Source organism: Mercenaria mercenaria, chromosome 13 (assembly GCF_021730395.1).
Source record: "Mercenaria mercenaria strain notata chromosome 13, MADL_Memer_1, whole genome shotgun sequence".
NCBI lineage: Eukaryota > Metazoa > Mollusca > Bivalvia > Venerida > Veneridae > Mercenaria > Mercenaria mercenaria.
Window position 1 is genome coordinate 11,707,761 of NC_069373.1, and position 19,073 is coordinate 11,726,833.

Sequence of the window (19,073 nt, forward strand, 5' to 3'; positions counted from 1 at the left end):
TCTCAAGAACCAAAATACAAGCCAGCTGACAGAGTATGGTTATTTTGCACAAAGGTTCCCCCAGGTATGGCCCCTAAATTGCATAAGAAATGGGTTGGACCATATTACATTGTGTTCACTGGTCCGCACAACACATACAAGCTGAGGCGCTGTAGTGACAACAAGGAAGTCAAAGTACTTGTTAACGCCACTCGCCTCAAGCCCTACCATGACCCTGAGTCCAGGCCAACAAATCCACCTGAAGGGTATGAACATCTTGAAGAACCTTTGAGTGCAGAAGAACTACACACAGATGATCACACACACACAGACACTAACACATCTAATGCACAGGACAAAGGTAAACGACCAGCAAATCCTAAATCAAAAGCAAAGGTCAAACGGTCAAAATCATCAAACAGTCAAGTCACAAACGACACTAATCACAATCAGCAACAACTTGCACAAACACAGCAACAGTCACAACAACAGGAAACACTATCACAACCTCATGATTCCAGTCACACACAAGAAGATCCTCAGCAAACAACATCAAACATGCAAACTACTTCAACACACAAACAGCACAAACATCCACAACAGCACAAACACCAACACACAAATTTTCAGCAGAGGACATAGAAAAAATCATTACATCAAAACGCAGCAAGGATACTCTCTACTACAGAATCAAATGGAAGGCTCCAAACAAACCCAGCACCTGGGAATATGCATCTTCCATCCCTGATGTCTTCATTAGAGAGTACCACATCAACAAAACTATGAGCGGAAAGAAACGAAAACGTCCTCTACTGAAGCAACACAGATTCTTTGACAGACTGCCCACTCCAGTACACCGTATTAAACCTGTAAAGGATACTGTTGTAGGATACTGTGAAACCTATGACTTATCCAACCAAGAAATATATTCTATTTATGGCAACAATCAAATTTCTCATCAAGGTGTACCCTTCAGAATATCAAAACGAAAAGAACTACTTCAACCATACCTAAACTCACTGTTTGACAGCCTACAAGAAATAGACCATGAATTGTGGCAGAGCACAACAGCTTTGTTGGATGACGGAAAACCAGTCGAAGCCAAAATGATCAGAGCTGTCATGACAAATGATGAATCAGATCCCCATGATTCAACATACTTCAAGGTCTATCTGTCTGACTCTCGTGAGCCAGTATGGCTTCCATTTTCTCAGGCCCCAATCAAGTGTGTTAGACAGTTTTTGTTTAGAATGGCAGCCAAGATCAAGCAGCCTGGTAAAATTTTCAAATCAAACAAAGGTTCTAAATAATAATTCAGGTTTTACGTATAGTAATTAAGGTATATTTTTTTTGAGCTGAACTGTACTCGACAGTCAATTTTGTTGTTACCAGCACAAAATAAATTACAGTTAAATTTTTGATAATAACAGTACTATTTTACGGTAATGGCAGATGTTCTCAGAAAAGTCGATGATATTTTCTCCAAGATATGTAAACATCTTAATTAATGTAAATTTTTTCAATGTCTTATTTTATAATATACCAAACAGTAAATGGGCAATGCTGTTCTGATAGAATAACAGGTTTCTCTGCTGATAAAATGGAGTTCAACTGTTTCAATGTGCATGAGGCAATGTCCCACTGAATGTTCAAATTTCACTTCACCAAGATAGATATTATTAATATGGACAAAGAACACTATACCATGGGCTTCCAAATATTAAAGTGTCAATGAACACAAATGAAAATATATAAAGCTGAAGGACAGTGAACAATACTTGAATCTTCATCTTCAGTTAGTGCAGGAGGACCAAAATTATGTTACAAATGGATACTGGAAGTCACTCACTGCCAATATACTACAAATATTTCAAACTGTTATAATTATGTTATTTGAAACAAACAGAATTAAATGTAATTACACTATACTTATTGTGAAGACAATTTTAAGTTTTATGTCATACTTGCTGTCTCTCACAAATCAAAATGTTCAATACTGAAATTGTATAATTATGTAGTCATGAATTTATAAGATATTACATAGTGAACTAAAAGATTCACTCATCTATACTAACTGTGGCTGAACAATTACTGTTCCATGACATACTTGCATCAGTCCACAACATGAAGTTACAAAACCAACATTATAATGCCAATGTGCATACTACACAAAATTGAAACATTATATATGACTGCCAATGAGCAGATAACCATACTTCAGTGGTAGATTATTATTAATGTTTTATATTATACTTAGAATCTATCCACAACTAGACAAGTTGCAAAAGCAATCATACAACGTAACTGAATTAATATTACAATGTTACTTTAGTGATTCCAAAATCACATGGCTATTCAATGTCAAGTTTTATGCCATACTTGCGATAAAGCCACAAACTATAGACAATTCTATGTATATGGAGGCTACAATAAACATTATTGTTGTTTTTACTTTTTAACTTCAATATTTTTTTGCATTTTATTGTTGTCCTTTCGACAACTGCAACGTTTTCTATAATCTGTTACTAGTTATCCCCAAGATACAAGTAATTTTATAGAAAATTTGAAGTTAACTTGTTTTCCTTCATAGGCATACCATATATTTTTCTAATTAAAGAGCTCTAACTTGTTTTATTGATATTACATAATAATATTATACAAATAATAAAAAAAAAAATATACAAATAAAAAAAAAAGATGTGTAAATGAATGAATGTATGATGTATGAATTTGACCGGTCACTGTATAAATGAGTTGTATGTTTATTATTGTCTTTATTCATATTTGTATGCAATTTTTCTGTTACAGCATATAACATGCTATTTGCTATTGTTATATTTGTTATTCAGTAAATATTATGATTGAGGACAATCATTTTTTCAAGGAGGGGTAATGTGTAACCAGGCTATAAAATTAGCCAAATTCTTTCATAAAATTTTAATGATAAATTTTAATTTCAATATTTGTGAATTAAGTAAAAATCATTCAAATTGATTTTTCTATTTTGTAACATTCTTTGCTTGGACAAGTGTTACTTAACTTATTATTTTTTTCCTGCTTAAACATGTCAGAAATTTTTATTTTATCACTTTCTAAACAATTTTGATTATAAAACAGATTTTGCTTTTAGCACTTTGCATTAGGTGCTATTGTTAACAAACACCTTGGCTTCCTTGGCTGATTAAGTGTGAAGCCCAGGCATGTTCTTAAGTAAACTTCTAAATTCTTAAGTAAATGATTTCACCTTTTTGTTACAATAATTTTCATTGGTTTAGATATAAATTACTTTTAAATTTTTATTGGCTAATATGGTTACCCTAGAGATTGTCCTTGGAAACTTATAATTTTGTTTTAGAACTTAAAATCAGTCTTCTTTGTAATTTCGAACAAGCAACATCGCTAAACTAAATTGACAGTATAGAATACAATTTCGGTGCTTGTCTTGGATGTGTTTATCTTTAACTGTATTTTGAACATAGAACTTTGATAACATTTGGAATACTGGACTATACTAAAATATTGAAATAACATTACATAAACTACACATTGGTGTCCATCATAAAATAAAAGAATTAATTACTGAACTGAAACATGGAGTTTATCATTTGTGCAACCATACAGGGGCAATGACCCCACTCCAAAATATCTGTTGACTGATCGGTCTTCGGTGGTCAGTTACCACTTGAGCATAATTTCCCCCCACAACTATTTGGAGCTGCCGAACCGACGGTCACATTTCTCTTAATTTAAGTTAACTTTTTGTTTTTTTGTGTATAATTTTATGGCTCACAGTTTTGTTCAAATAAAAATGCAGTCAGTCTTTCAGTTTTTAGTAACCCAGACATTTAGAAATGTTAATTTTCATATATTTTATGGTTCATGGACCATATCACCTATCTACATTGTAATGTACACTTTATTTTCATCCTCATTTTTGTAGATAATGCATGCATTATAAAGGTCGTGAACTATCATAAATTTATCAATTTCACTGTCTTTCAAAACAACCCCAGCATCAATAAAAGGTTTGATTATTGTTTGATAAGTTTGAATATGAATATTTTCTTTTTTCTGTTTTGCAGCTGACATGTTTTGAAAAAATTGATTGGTGGCACGTGATCCACTGTTGTTGTCAAATTGCTTGTAAAAACGTATATTTGTTTTGTATATGAATCATAATAGAATGTTTTATGAAACCATACACTGTGATGGTTAAGAAAATATTATGGAAGAAGTGTCAACATTTTGTTATGGGTATAATCTTTACCCTTGATTTATTTCAAATCGTTTTACAGCCATTATAGAAATGATTTAAGATATGATAGATGATCAGTGCATACCAGGGTGAAATCGTTTCCTTCCCCGCATATTAAATGTGACCTAAAACCTTGTAACATTAAATATAACAACTTTACAGATGAAACAACAGATAATTCGCAATTGTAAACATTGAATAATGGCACATATGACCATAAAAGGGCTGAATAATGATTAGATCAAAGAAGTGCTTTGATCAGTGCATAGATAATTATGTCCTAAAAGCTTGTAATTAATGATAAATAGTTGTTCTATTGTTGTTTTCTCTTTTAACATACCACACACCTAATATATATTTAGAAGATAAGAATCTGTGATGTAAAATCAGTAAAGATTGGGCAGGAAGTAAGGCAGGGGAAACTTCTCTTTCCTATCTTTTTAATCTATCCAATTTAATATTTGAATAAAGTTTTCTGATAAAAAGTATTGTTACTAATAACAAGATGAGGGAAACTGCAAGTATTCTTTAATTTGTATTTAAGATACAGGAAAACACAAGGAGCAGTTCTGTTTGAAACCGTTTTATTATAATGGCTTTTCTTCAAAACTGCACAAAATGGTTGTGTTGAAACTTTTTGTGAAATTCAATTTTGCTGGTCTTACTCAAAAGGAAATCTAAATTGGTAGAATGTTAAGAGTTATTTTCCACAGTAAGTCCATTTAAATTTATTCTCAACAATTGAACTTTTCTTAAAAACCATCATTTTGTGGTGAAAAATTGCCATAAATTACTGGCTTTGCTAACTTTATGTAAAGAGGCCTGAAGTGTTTAATGGCACATTTGTCAAAACTGGACAGCTTTCTTTGTGGCAACTTGGGCTCCATTTTGTAATTTATTTGTTTTGAACCCTTTGACCACAGAGACAGGTAAAAAAAGGGGGCTGACCAGTCTTTGGTCAGTTGTAATAATGATTGTGGTTGCTGTGGAAACGGTAACTGAGATCTGGGGATAAAAATAGCTTGAAGCAATGAAGACTTGCTGGACTGTGACCAATTGTGTTTATGAAGGGAAAGTTGGCCAGCCAGAAAACAGTGAAAATGTTTACGATCTGTGGTAAATAAGACACTTCGATACCTTTCCTAGGGTTTATTTAACACTTTGATACCGGTTGAAGTGTTACTTTTACCACAAATGTGTATAAGTTATTTAATAGTTTTACACATCTTTCTTTTCTGTAATTAGATCCGCAGACAACAAAAACAGTCACATTTTGGGTGTTGAACATGTGCTTTTAAATATTCAGAAGGTTTTGGATTTTAAGTGTTTGTTTTGGATATATATCATTTGTGCCTGAACATCTGCAAGATATTTGGATTTAAGGTAGTTTTGAAAGTATTGAGAGGTTAATATTGAAGCAAAGATGGTTTTTAAGTTCATGTTTTCTGTGTTGGTATGTTCTTTGTGATACCATTTGGTTTTAAATGATGTTGGAAGATAAATGAATTGAAGTTAGAATGTTTATTCATCAGATATTGAATTTCATGGCTGAGTGATGAAGGTTACTGACTTTGAATCACTTGCCTCTCACCAACGTGGGTTTGGAGTCTTGCTTCAGTTGGGGTGTAGAATTCACCAACTTTGGTTTGGAGCCTTGCTTGGGGGTGTAGAATTCACATATTTGGGTTTGGAGCCTTGCTTATGGGTGTAGAACTCAACATCGTGGGTTTGGAGCCTTGCTTGGCGGAGTAGAATTCACCAACTTGGGTTTGGAGTCTTGCTTGTGGGTGTAGAACTCACCGATGTGGGTTTAGAGCCTTGCTTGGGGGTGTAGAATTCACCATCGTGGGATTGGAGCCTTGCTTTGGGGTGTAGAATTCACCAACATGGGTTTGGAGCCTTGCTTTGGGGTGTAAAATTCACGAATTTGGGTTTGGAGCCTTGCTTGGGGGTGTAGAACTCCCCACGTGGGTTTGGAGCCTTGCTTGGGGGTGTAGAACTCACCAATGTGGGTTTGGAGCCTTGCTAGGGGGTGTAGAACTCACCAATGTGGGTTTGGAGCCTTGCTTGGGGGTGTAAAATTCTTCATGAAAGGAAACTATCCATTGCTTATGGAAGGTCATTGGTTCTACCAGGTGCTGGTCTGTGATGAAATAATGCCTGGAGGGGCACCTGGCATCTATCTCCACTATCAAAAGCTATATATATATATGATATTGTTTTAGTGTGACTCTGAACCCAATAAAAACAGCAAAAAGAGAAAAAAATGCAGGTAATGGGTATCATGACTAAAGATAATGATGTAAATATTGTCTCTGAATCTTATCTTACTCCTTTTAACCAATTGTAGAGACATTTGATTTCTCCTGTATCTTATAAAAAAATCTCATAATCATTAAAATGAGCTTTCTACATACCAGATGAAGATACAAGATATTAATTGCCAGTGTAAGATGTTTGTATTAACTTGTATGAACATTAACTTAATGAAAGATACCATGTACTTGGTGTATCCAAATATGATACACTTGTCTCAAATTGTCATGGTGATCACTACAAAGGGGTCTCAGCTGGTTTATGAGCGTGGGTTTTGGACATTAGCCATGTTTTATGGGCTAAAGTGGACATAGGTTGAATTGTATACTTTCTGGTCACTCCGGACACTTGAACTGACCACATATTTTACATATAGTTGTCAAATTCTACATGCATCTTCAAGGTGACATATAGACATATTAATTTGTTTTACATTTCCTTTGATCTTTTCCAATTTTGTCACCTTATTTCCATAATTATAATCAAAGTGTGACTCTAAGTGCATATTGTCTGCTTTGTACCTATAGGTGTGATTACATAGAAAAAGCATTTTCCAGTTTGTTTGTATTTTCTCCCAGACAATGTAATAGCCATTTCTGGATTATGTATCATTGATTGGGAAACAAAAGGTGCTAATGTAACTATGTATTTTTTTGGATGTAATAAGTTCTTTAGAGAAAACATAGGAAAAGATAAGGATAATTATTAAACAAATGGTTCATTTGTTTATGTGTTTGTGCATGTGTGTGCTGTTTTGTTGCGGATAGGGATAAAGTAATAAAATGGTATAAGATGGAGGTTATGTTTTTTTCCATGTTTTTTTGTTTGTTTGGTTATATTTCTTTATGACAAAGTAAATCGTCTGACTACTTTAAAGTTTTGTAACATTATATTGTTATGGAGAGAGAAGAGCACATGCAGCCTATTTTTGTATTGTTAAATGACATTTTATTTTAGCTTTATTTGCAAATAGGTTTCAGGATATATTGTAATAAATATTTTGTACTTTATCTGTTTCAGAAAAATATGTCGCCATTGTAAGTGTCCGCCAGAAATACACGATATGGCTTCAAGTCTAGCAGATGAAAGAACATTTAACAAACTGATACATGATGTAAAACGTAATTCTACATCAGATGATGATAGCGGATGCCCGTTGGAGGAGTACTCATGGGTGCCGCCAGGACTTAAACCTGAACAGGTAGGGAAAATAATATGCAAATTTAATGATGATGATAGATATTTTGACACAGTTTACGTCTTGCAATACAAATGGTGAGAGAGGTTGATTGTGGCCTTAGCACTCTGATACGTTTCTTGCAAACTTTGCCAGACATACAACAGAATGATGGTCTTTTCCAATTTACTTTGAGTTGCGATTAAATTGTCACTAGGAAGGTCAAATATTTAAAACAATAAAAACTTTACTGAACAAGGTACTCCATAAAATTATATGATTGTCTTGTAATTAAGCATTAAAGGCAGTCAAGTTGATTTTGCAGGACAGCTCATTACGGAGAATGTCTTAATACATCAGTTTGTGCCAACAATAGCAAGAGAATGAGCAAATCTACTGGTAATTAACTTCTCTAATTTCCGCATACATTCTCAGCATGGCAACAATTTCTGAGGTGTTTTTCTTGAACACTTCGTGTTTGTCCAGGAAATTAATGTAGTCTTCTTCCGCAGAAACTCAATCTGGCGATTGGCTGTCTTGCTTCTCTAAAATCATGAAAAAATCATCAGGCTGAACCATTCTGACCAAATATCATGATCAGGTGCCAACTGATTGCATGATAGAGATGATAGAGGAAGTGGGTTCGAATTTTCTAATTACTTATAATAAGTGAGATACCTAGACAGTGTACAATGGAGACCAGTTTAGAACTGAAGCTGATTTTGCATCATTTCTCATGCTAGAAGGATTTATTTCAGCAGACCGATTTATTGCATGAATATGATATCCTAGTGCAGCTGTAGAGAGAAGCCCACAGATTGCACAAAGATTCGCTGAACTAAATTTACATCCTCCAAACCAACCTAGCAACTCCTCTAGAGTCCATTATAGTTCGTGAATGATTGAACTATAATTGAAATATAGATTTTACACACATCTGGTCTTTACACATAATTATTGTTATTTAGGCACTCAAATTTTTATGGAAAATACATTGAGGAGTAATAAAGAACGTAAGATAACAAACTTGTGTAATTTTAGATAACTAAATATTTTTAAGAGTAGGAAGTAAATTTTATTACTGGTTTTACATGTGGGATGTGTGTATGTGGGATGGTGGTTGGGGTCGCCATTTATTTCAGTTACGGGCACTGAAAGATCTTTTCAATGAATTTAAAAAAAAAAAATATAATTATATTTCTTTAAAAAATTCAAGAATATTAGTATAATAATATAATTATAGTACCTAATAGGTACATTTTCAGTTTGCAACCTGTCTAAATTATGTTCATAAATCTTATTATGTGCAACACCATAAAAAACTAAGATAAATACTTTATTCGAATCAATATGGTATAAATAGGCAGCTGGGCCTGGGTGTACTAGAATGCAGTCAGACATAATTTTATTACAATTTATTACATGATTGGTTGATTTTACAAATTTCTTGGCAGTCTGGTAGCATTCTGGCATGAAATAATTGACTGGTTTTTAAGGAGGTGGTTAGACTGGGTCTGGCCAAAAGAAACTTTATTACTCCTACACATGACAGCTGCACACATCAATAGGTGCACATAATGATCGTTTAGTCTATTCTGACATTATACAAACTTCTTGAATCTTAAATCCCTATAAAGTCTGCCTCCATTAGTTTGTGACTCAGAATAGTTGGACACTTGTTCTCTAAGTCAAGCTTGAACCCACAGCCCATGTATGTACTGGCAAGTGCAGTGATGTTTTAAGTTAGGAACAGTTGAGCAATCAAAATTTATAATCAAACTGCAATATAATGACAGTTGACTGGAAATGTATTTGAGTTAATGCAATATCAAAATTATGAAAGAACTGGCAAACCAGCATTGCCAATCCTGTCAAGGTGGGCTGTTTGATGCTTTAGCATCTTTTTCTGGAGCAGCAGTCTGGATTATGCTTGAAGATAGAAACACAGTAAACAATGAAGGTCTGGTGTACTGGAGGTCTAACAAATGTTGTGAATTTGTCTCAATATAAGATAAATATAAGGAGTGAATCTTGAATGGTCTCCAGGTGTATGGTGTCTGGGCTGGCACATAGTGCATGCAAGAATTCCAGGTAGTTTATCAAGATTTCAATTTTTAGAGCATGCACACTTTCACATGAATGTGATTAAAGTTAGGTCTGTCATGTCTGTTGGCATTGTTCAGTTTGCATTTTGCTGGCAAGATGATAATTATGGTGTATTTAAAAATGATTGCCACAAGTTTTACATAAGCTTGGTTTTATAGGAGTGCTGTATTTGCCGTATTTATTTAGGAGGCCATAATTATAACATTTGCCAATGTGGAAGATATTAGATTAAATTCAACGAATGTTTAATTATTTAAAAACTAAAGAAATGAAATCACAAAGCTATAAAACATTCCTGTGGTTTCCATTCCAAGTCAGCAAAATGTGGTAACTTCAATTATACTAGAGATCTACAATTAACAAGGACACCTGTTCTGTATACTTTGTTTAATTGAATGTAAAAAAGTGTATAAATAAAATATAGCATTATTTAATTAAGATGTAAAAATGTAGAAAACAGTGACAAGAAGACATGGTAGGTAGAAGGATCAGATGACATCTATACATCATTCCCTGTCATAATGCGGCAAACCTCTTCTGTAACCTCTTTGTTCTAATATCGTAAAACTACAGTATTTAATTGCAGTCACATTTTTTTTAAACTGCACCAAATATGATATTTGAAAATGATGAAAACTTCTTGTAAATACGAAACTTCTATATTTACCTTGAGATTCATCATAGTTTCATTTTATAACATATAAAAAGATGCCCAAGGTGAGTGAGTTACTGTGATCATACTGAGCCATCCAGGTGTCCTTGAAACACAACAGACCTCTTGATACACTCAAAACATAGACAGAATGTTTGTCTTTATTAAATCTATGTCAAGTTACAAACTGGATCATACTTGACAAGAAAAACTGTGTCAGTTACTAAGGTCACTAGATTAAGTCATCTGAAAACCTTGTTCATCCTCTAGATGCCATATTTATGTCTCTTACCACAGAGTGGTGTGGGAGACATATTGATTTACTCCTGTCTGTGTGTGTCAGTCTGTGTGTCAGTTTGTCACATATCTTGTCCGTGCTGTAAGTCGAACATTTCTCATCCGATCTTCACCAAACTTGAAACAAAATGTGTTTGCCCATAAGTCCTCGGCCAAGTTCGATAACTAGCCAGATCAGCCAAGGCACTTCGGAATTATGGCCCTTGAAACTTGTTTTTGATAATCAAAGCACTGAAAGTCTGAGAAGGCAGTTTGAGGTCTTGGTGCATGGTTGACTCATATACTATTATTCAGATGATTAGGCAGTTGTGGGAGACATGCGCTTTTCTCAAAAGCGGCTCTAGTTTCTATCTGATCTACATGAAACTTGGTCAGAATGTTTGTTGTTATGAAGTCTAAGTCAGAGTCAAAACTGGGTCATCTGGGATGAAAACTAGGTCACTAGGTCAAATATTTTAAAAGATTTGTTTACACTTTACTGAGTTGTACTCAATGATGAACACTTCGAGTTGAGTATTTATTAGAATGAAAAACTTGAAACAAAAAAAAATACTGGCAGTCTTTTTATATACTTTCTGTCTGATAATAGAATCATTGTTGGAAACTGATCATTTTGCTTTAATTGTGTATGCTCCAGTAATTCAGTAGAAGATCTTTAGAGAGGTGACTGACAGGCACAAGTGGATCTGTACTGACTGTATATATGATTTATTATTTAACTTTGTATTATTGTGGTGGTAAAATGTTCTCTCATAAAAACTTTTTTGAGAAAAAAATGTTAAAAGATGGGCATGATGATATGAACATACTGTTTAATGAAGTTGATCTAAAGAAGTGATAGGTAGTTATCTGAACTTTAATTACAAATTTAATAATCTCTCCTCTCAAGATCTAATAGACGATGAGGCAAGCTCGGTTTATTCATGGGTTTTTCCACTCTAATTTATCTTGAGACAGTGGCTTACATATTTTCGTTGCTTGATAATCAGATGTTAATTGGAAATTGTAATCTATTATATTTAAGCTATTCCAGCTGTGCAGAGCTTAGCTATGTTTGACACAGAGCAGGTAAAGAGCCCGGGTGTTAAAAGTTTCATGGCTAGGTCACTGTAAGGCTGATATACTAGCAGTGCACTTGCAAGCGAAAAGTAATATATACCCACCGTAATGTTTGCCAGGTTAAATTTCATATAGTTCAGGTGCTTCTTTTACCACAAATGCCTATCCTACTTTTGAAATTTGGGCTATTTGGTTTAAGAGGTATAATTGAGCCGTTCCATGAGAAAACCAACATAGTTCGCTTTTAAAGCCTATTGCAATTAGAGAACCAGTCCGTTAGCGAACAGCATGGATGCTGACCAGACTGCGCGGATGAGCAGGCTGGTCTGGATCCATGCTGGTCACAAACCCACTATGTTGGTTTTTTCATGGCACGGCTCGATTAGTCTTGTGACTTCAAGTAACAACTTTGCACAAATTAATATTATGCAAAGTTCTACTAAGAAAAATCATATTTTTTGGTTAAAATCTTTTGTTTTGAAGATTAAAAGAGCATAGTTTTGGTGAGTAAGCAGACATAGCTGTGCAAGGAGAAAGTTATACACCTGGTGTAATTGTTAAGTAATTAACCAGAGCAGCTGTTGGCTATCAAGCTAGGGTACAGGTAATTTCTCTCGAACAATCTTTAAATATCTCACTTCTAGAAACAAGATTTTTATTTCAAGAGAAAATTTTGTTGGAATTTTAGTGTATGCTGAATAATGCCGCTTTCATAGTTAGACACTAACATCCCCATTTCTCTCAAACCTGAAATTTATTGTGATACAGTTTGATAAAAATATTACCTCCCTTTATCATCTAAATACTAGATCTATGTCAGCTGATAATTTGATGGACAGTTAATAAAATGAAATAATTTTAACATCCTGTATACCAGTAGTTTTCAACCTGAATGATGGTCTCCCTCACTGATAGAATGTTATGAAACATATGTTGGAATGATAAGGCAGTGATGTATGGTTATCTGGTTGATGGGCAATGATGGAGATTGCAGAAGATCTAGACTGGCATTTCACCATGAAGTAACTTGTGGTATGGCCACTTGTCCCACTTGGGGGTCTGAGAAACTCATGTGTAAGGTTAACAGGTGATGATAATGTGAAGATTTCTGGGATATATCAGGGACATTTCAGGTTACCTGTGACTGCCAGGTGTGAACAAAGTTGAGTTGTTGTTTTTTGTGAATGCTATATAGCAATTATAATAAGATTTCACTCCAGTATTGAGAGAAAAAGGTACCTGCCTCCACCCACATTGCATGGTGGAGATGTCTCAACCAAATTGCATGTTGGAGACATAATCTTTCAAATTTTATTGCTATACCTTGTCAGTATATAAACTAAATGAAATAGAATAGTCTAAAAATTATATAGAAAGATTCTGACTACCAAATAATCGCAAAGTGTTGAGATAATTAAAAATAAAATGAAGAAAAAAGCCATCATACAGCTCATTTCAAAGCTGTTCACTTTGTTTATATACAGCATTTAAATTGTTTGTATAACTGTTCTGTTTGCAATATGAGTGCAGTGTTAGAGATACTGATCTGCTATCTCTCCCAGCATCTTTGTTGCACAAGGGTTTTTTTATAGAGGCTTGTACTTTGGCTCCCTCAGACACAGGACACATGCTGTAATATGTGGTCATAAACTGGCTTATTGTTGATAAATGTCCCTGATAAAGTTCTCCATAAAGTCTCACAAATGATGCAAAAGTCTTGAATTCACCAGATCACAGGGATGAAACATCAGCCAAACAGCTTACTATGATACCTGTAGAATTTTTTTCGTGGTAAAAGATGTTATGAAAGATACACAAACTTTCAGGTAACTGTCTTGGAACTTCTGTGCACAATGTAAGGAAGAAGTTGTTATAAATATGCTTTTGCACTGCTTTACATAGCATGTACTATGGCACAGTAAAAGAGTGCATTGGGTTACATATAGTGCCAGTCTCTAAAATGACTTGTTGGTTTTGTTTTAGGATGGAGGAATTTTTCCCCTGTTATTATAGTAATGAGGTAGAAAACAATAGTTTGACACTTGTCTGATCATTTGATGATTGGTCCATCAAAACAACAGTATTAATGAGTGCTTGATTATTCATCATGCGAAGGGAAATTAGCAAGTTATCAAACATAGCAAACGCATACATTCCCTCTGGAAATGCAGCGGGTCCAAGAGACAAATGTTATTTGTAGAGGTCTGGAGTATTTATTTAATAAGATTATAGCTATAATTGATTTCGTTAATGTTTTTTCATAACTTCTGGCAGTTGCATTGTATTACATTAATTTACTATATAGTATGACTAAGCTGGGTCTGGAAAGCTATAGGCACAGATATAGCACTTTTAGCTTAATCAGCAGGTTACATGTAAAATTAAATTTTTTATTTTTGTACATTGAAAAATGCGTTCTGAAGATTGGGCGGATATTTTGGAATTCAGGAATCACGGGTCATGAAGTTTGAAGATAATGGTAGAAAAGTTAACATAGAATGTAACAGCGGGTATGTTGAGTGCACATACGATATTGGTTAATGTAGAAAACACAGAATTTGCTTACTCTATGATATAGATAGATCTGATATAACACACCATGATATCTCGATAAAGCACTCCTTAATGATTAAATATATTTTATTATATCAGGAGTACAATTTCATGGCTTTTAAATTTTGACTAAAGATACGGGTCAAGTTACATATGCACACGTAGGTTTAATTAAGTGTTTAATATTTTTAACAACAAATAAGAAATAAAGCTCTCAAAATTCTTTGGGGAGTCAGAATTTTATTAGCATTTATTATATTAAGAAAAATGTACTTTTTGGTTATACAAATGGATATTTCCCTGGACAATTTAGACTGAGAGACCAGATCTTTTTGAAAATTAACAGAGTATTATGTCTCTAATTAAAGACAAGGAACAGATTAACATGCTGTTTTTGTCTTTTTTTCAGCAGATGCACCAGTCTTGGTGTCTCAGAGGCCATTTGCATTGTTGTTGTTTCTTGGGAAATATTTCTTTTTGTCTCCATGTTGTCAGATACATGATTGTATAAAAGATTGTGTGAAACATGTTTTTGTTTACCCTGATGCTATAATGCATTTCATTATAATTCTAGGCCAAGTTTTCTAACATGGTTTATGGCAAGGTTGAGAAAGTGTCTCACAGCTATGAAAGAATATTTTTCAGCCCGGAAATTTAGCAGTGAGAATTTACCTGAACGTATGAGGCAGCTGGAGAATCCATCGTCGCTCCAGCAAACAGACAAGAAGATGCTCCCAAGTCATAACCACAACCATATGACGGCACTTGAAAACCAATCAAAAAACACAAAAATGCCATATTATAAAGAATGGCTATTGCCAAGTTTTCTAAATTACTCCCCAGCATTGGCATTCTACGTGAATTTCAGAGAAACTGTTTTTTCTCTGATGCTAAATGTTAGAGTTATGAGGTTATAATCTGAGGTAATAAGCTGCACCACCTATTTCTTACCTTCGAATTACCGTTAGGCAATAGAATTTATTCCATGCTATTTAAGAAATCGGCAGGCAGCCTTTATGATAGTGGGAGATTTATGTGCAAAATCTTGTTTTGTTTTTTTTGAGATAAAAAGTTACTATTTCCAACACCTTTTGCTATCAGATAAAAAGTCATAATGAAGAGACAAAAAGAGAATATTATCAAAAAGGTTTTTGGTGTTAAAAGTGTCATATTCCGTTTTTTTTTATTCCAGGTGAAAAGTGTCCAAAAAAGTGCATGAAATTTGGCAGTTTTACTTCCTTGACAGAATTAATGATGGTTCCATTTTCGAAAAATGCTTGTATTTGGGATAGGTAAAATTGACAGAAAATGAGAATTGAATAAACCCATTTTAAGCTTGACTGTTGGAAGGATAGGTCGAGCTACTGGACTCACCTGTGTGTTGGCGTCGGCATCCTGATTTGGTTTTGTATGTAAGCTGGTATCTCAGTAACACTTGTGGGAATGGATTGAAACTTTACACACTGTTTACAACTGACCCATCTCAGCCTCGTACTGGGAATCTCATTCTGTACTGGGAATCTCGTTCAATATTCATGAGATAATATTAGAGACGGGCCTATTCACTGTGATAAATTGACTTTACATTGCACAGGTTTAATAACGCTATTTTGCTTTTTTTACAAAATTATGTCCCTTTTTGACTTGGCAAATATTTGGTTATGTTTTTGTATGTATGTAGCTGTCTCAGTACCCACTAATGGGAATGTATAGACACTTCTCACACTTGTTTACTGGTGGTCTGACATGCAGTGCATAGGGTCCATAACTCTACATAGTATTTTTTACAAAATTATGCCCCTTTTTGGATTTTTTATATTCATTGACAAAGCTGTTGAATAGTTGAGCGTTGCTGTCCTCTGTAAATATCATGGTAACTTTTCACGTCATTGAAAAAAAAACCAGCATTGATATGTCTACCCTCAGAAATTATGTGAATTTGTTGTTTTTCGACATCTGTAATATTGAACATATTTTATATGGAGAAATTAGGATAATCATCTTTTCTTTGCCAGAATAAATAATCTGAGAGAGAAAAAAGTTCTGACAGTGATGCATTTTGTGTTGCATGTTATATGTAATGGAATGAAAGTGGAATTGTTTAGAGAATAAACTAATGGTACACAATATATGAGCCGTGCCATGAGAAAACCAACATAGTGGGTTTGCGACCAGCATGGATCCAGACCAGCCTGCGCATCCGCGCAGTCTGGTCAGGCTCCATGCTGTTCGCTTTTAAAGCCTATTGGAATTGGAGAAACTGTTAGCGAACAGCATGGATCCTGACCAGACTGCGCGAATGCGCAGGCTGGTCTGGATCCATGCTGGTCGCAAACCCACTATGTTGGTTTTCCCATGGCACGGCTCATATGATTAGCTGATGACTTTCATTGCTAGATGTTAGAGATGCTTCCACTCTCCTGTCTGTATCTATAGTCATCACAGATTTGAATATTACAGAGGTCTGGTAGTGTATGCTTACATGTAGTTTATTTAGAGGGTTCCAATTTCAAACATGTATGACGTATAATGCTTGCATGTAGTTTATATATAAAGGTTTCAATTTCAAACTTGTAATTGTTCACATACTTGTAGTTACTAGATTGGTATACTTGTAGTTACTAGATTGGTAGTGGTTTCAAACATGTATGCTTATGCTTTGTATGTCTGTTAAAAATCGGTCAACAAATTTGAGTCACTCCCACACATTTCAATCTTATATACATTCAAAACTTCAGATTCTTGTTTGAAAGTAATTACAGTTTAATTGTATGAATAATTTGACATCTCAGGCTCCTGTTGACCTGGCTTATCAGAACATGTATGAAATGATTTCACAACCAGTCTTGTATTACCAATTTTCACCTTATTTTTTTGTGGAGGCAGGCTGTTCTAAAAGATCTAGAGATTTGTAAAAAAAAAAATTGTCAAGAGTTAAAAGTTATGATTGCTGTATATTTCCAGACACAAGTAACTCTATATTTTCAACCCACATCGTGAAATAGTTCAGTTTTTTGAATCAGAAATTTGTTGTTTTATTGTTGTTTTTTCATGAATTTTGGTGTACTAATATTAATTACTAATATTTATAAATGATTGAATAATTAATGGTCGATTTCCCACAGAAAGATTTGTTTTCACCAGATTTTCTGCAAGAAGTTCAGGGTCATAATGAAAGACAAGATAAAGATGGGTCAGTTTTTTTCATGAAATATTGACATATCTCTTTGATGATTTGATGAATCAATGTCTTGTTGCAAGAAAATCTCATAAATTGGTCTCAGAAATTTGTCAATCAATATACATGTATGAATCATATTGCCCCATTACAGAATATTCAGAAAAAAATCTCCACTGAACTTCTCAGCGAAAATGGCTTTCAAAGCATTGCATGTTTTGTATGTGGGAACTTGAGAAATAAGATATTACTTTCCATAGAATGCACGAAGGAGTGATTCCAGCTTAACTTTTAAGTGTATTTTATGAATTACAGTATCATGAGAAGACAATTCCAATGTGAAACAACTAAAATTCATTTTTTTCTAGGCCAGCTTTTAGACTGTATTACCATATTTAACGGGAATAGCTATAACGGCAAAAGTAGAAACTTCATTAAAAGTCAGCCATTTTCCGCCTTGTAATACAAGATTATAATGGACAAAAATGATATAATGCACACACAATAATTATGCTATCAATGCATGTTCAGAGATTGGCTTGGTAAAACAGAAATTTCTAGACAAATTGCAAATTGTGCTTGGATGTGTGTCAGTTGCAGATTTGTTATTGGTATTCTTTAAGCCCGATTTCATTTTAAGGCCACTTGTAAATATTTGTTGGGTTTTAAATTGGTAGTGATCATAGATCAAAATAATGCTGGATTGACAATATTTGGTGCCAGGACACTTAATCTATCCGAATTTTATAGATTTGGCTAGATATATTAAATCTGGCATATACTCCTAAAAAATTATATGCATTTCATTTTGCAAAAGCGGGCTTGATTTTGTGTGTATTTGGATTGGATGACTAGGATACAGCCTTAAATTTATATGACAGTTACACCAAGTTGTGTTCAGCTGCTTCCCAGGGATCTTCCTGCAGAATTTATACTTGATAAAGGCATCCAAAAAAGAATAATGTTACATAGAAAAATTTAGTGCACAAATTTGATGTATAATTGAGGTTGGCACCAAGCATCTCGGAATTATTGGAGGATAAACACGTTCTTTCCTTCTCATAGATATTGTGATTGATTAAAGCTTATATGATTGAAAGTTTGATGAAGGAATGAAAGACATAGCTTGACTTGTGCTCATCAGGCTGAAACAGGCATTCATTATACCTTGCAGAATTTCTTGTGTAATTATTTAGTCTGAGAACGTTTGATAGATCTTCTTTGTGAATTGATATCAAAATGATGAAAGCGTTTTTACTTTGCAGGGAAATTTGAATCATAGCTATTCTGACAGATGGTAAAAAATGTGTGAACATATTCCATCTCAATGTTCAAAATGGAGGAACTGATTATATGGCATGATAGAGAAAGGCAAGAATTTGTCAGTCAAATATAAAATCTTGAAAACAATTTTTCAGATAGGAAATGACATTAGAAGATCAGTTGATGCCTAAATAATTCCGATTGGTAGGGCTTTCTGATTTCAGTCAGCAACAGGGTA

At 34.1% G+C, this 19,073-nt stretch overlaps 1 protein-coding gene across 2 annotated transcripts in view; it reads left to right on the top strand.

Moving 5' to 3' along the window:
• Nucleotides 1-19,073, top strand: part of LOC123529843 (protein espinas-like) — an 84,060-nt gene that overhangs the window by 41,743 nt on the left and 23,244 nt on the right. For both annotated transcript variants that reach the window (XM_045310393.2, XM_053521175.1), the window contains one exon: nucleotides 7,571-7,751. In XM_045310393.2, coding sequence (XP_045166328.2) covers nucleotides 7,571-7,751 — 181 coding nt within the window. The remainder of the gene's footprint in view (nucleotides 1-7,570; nucleotides 7,752-19,073) is intronic.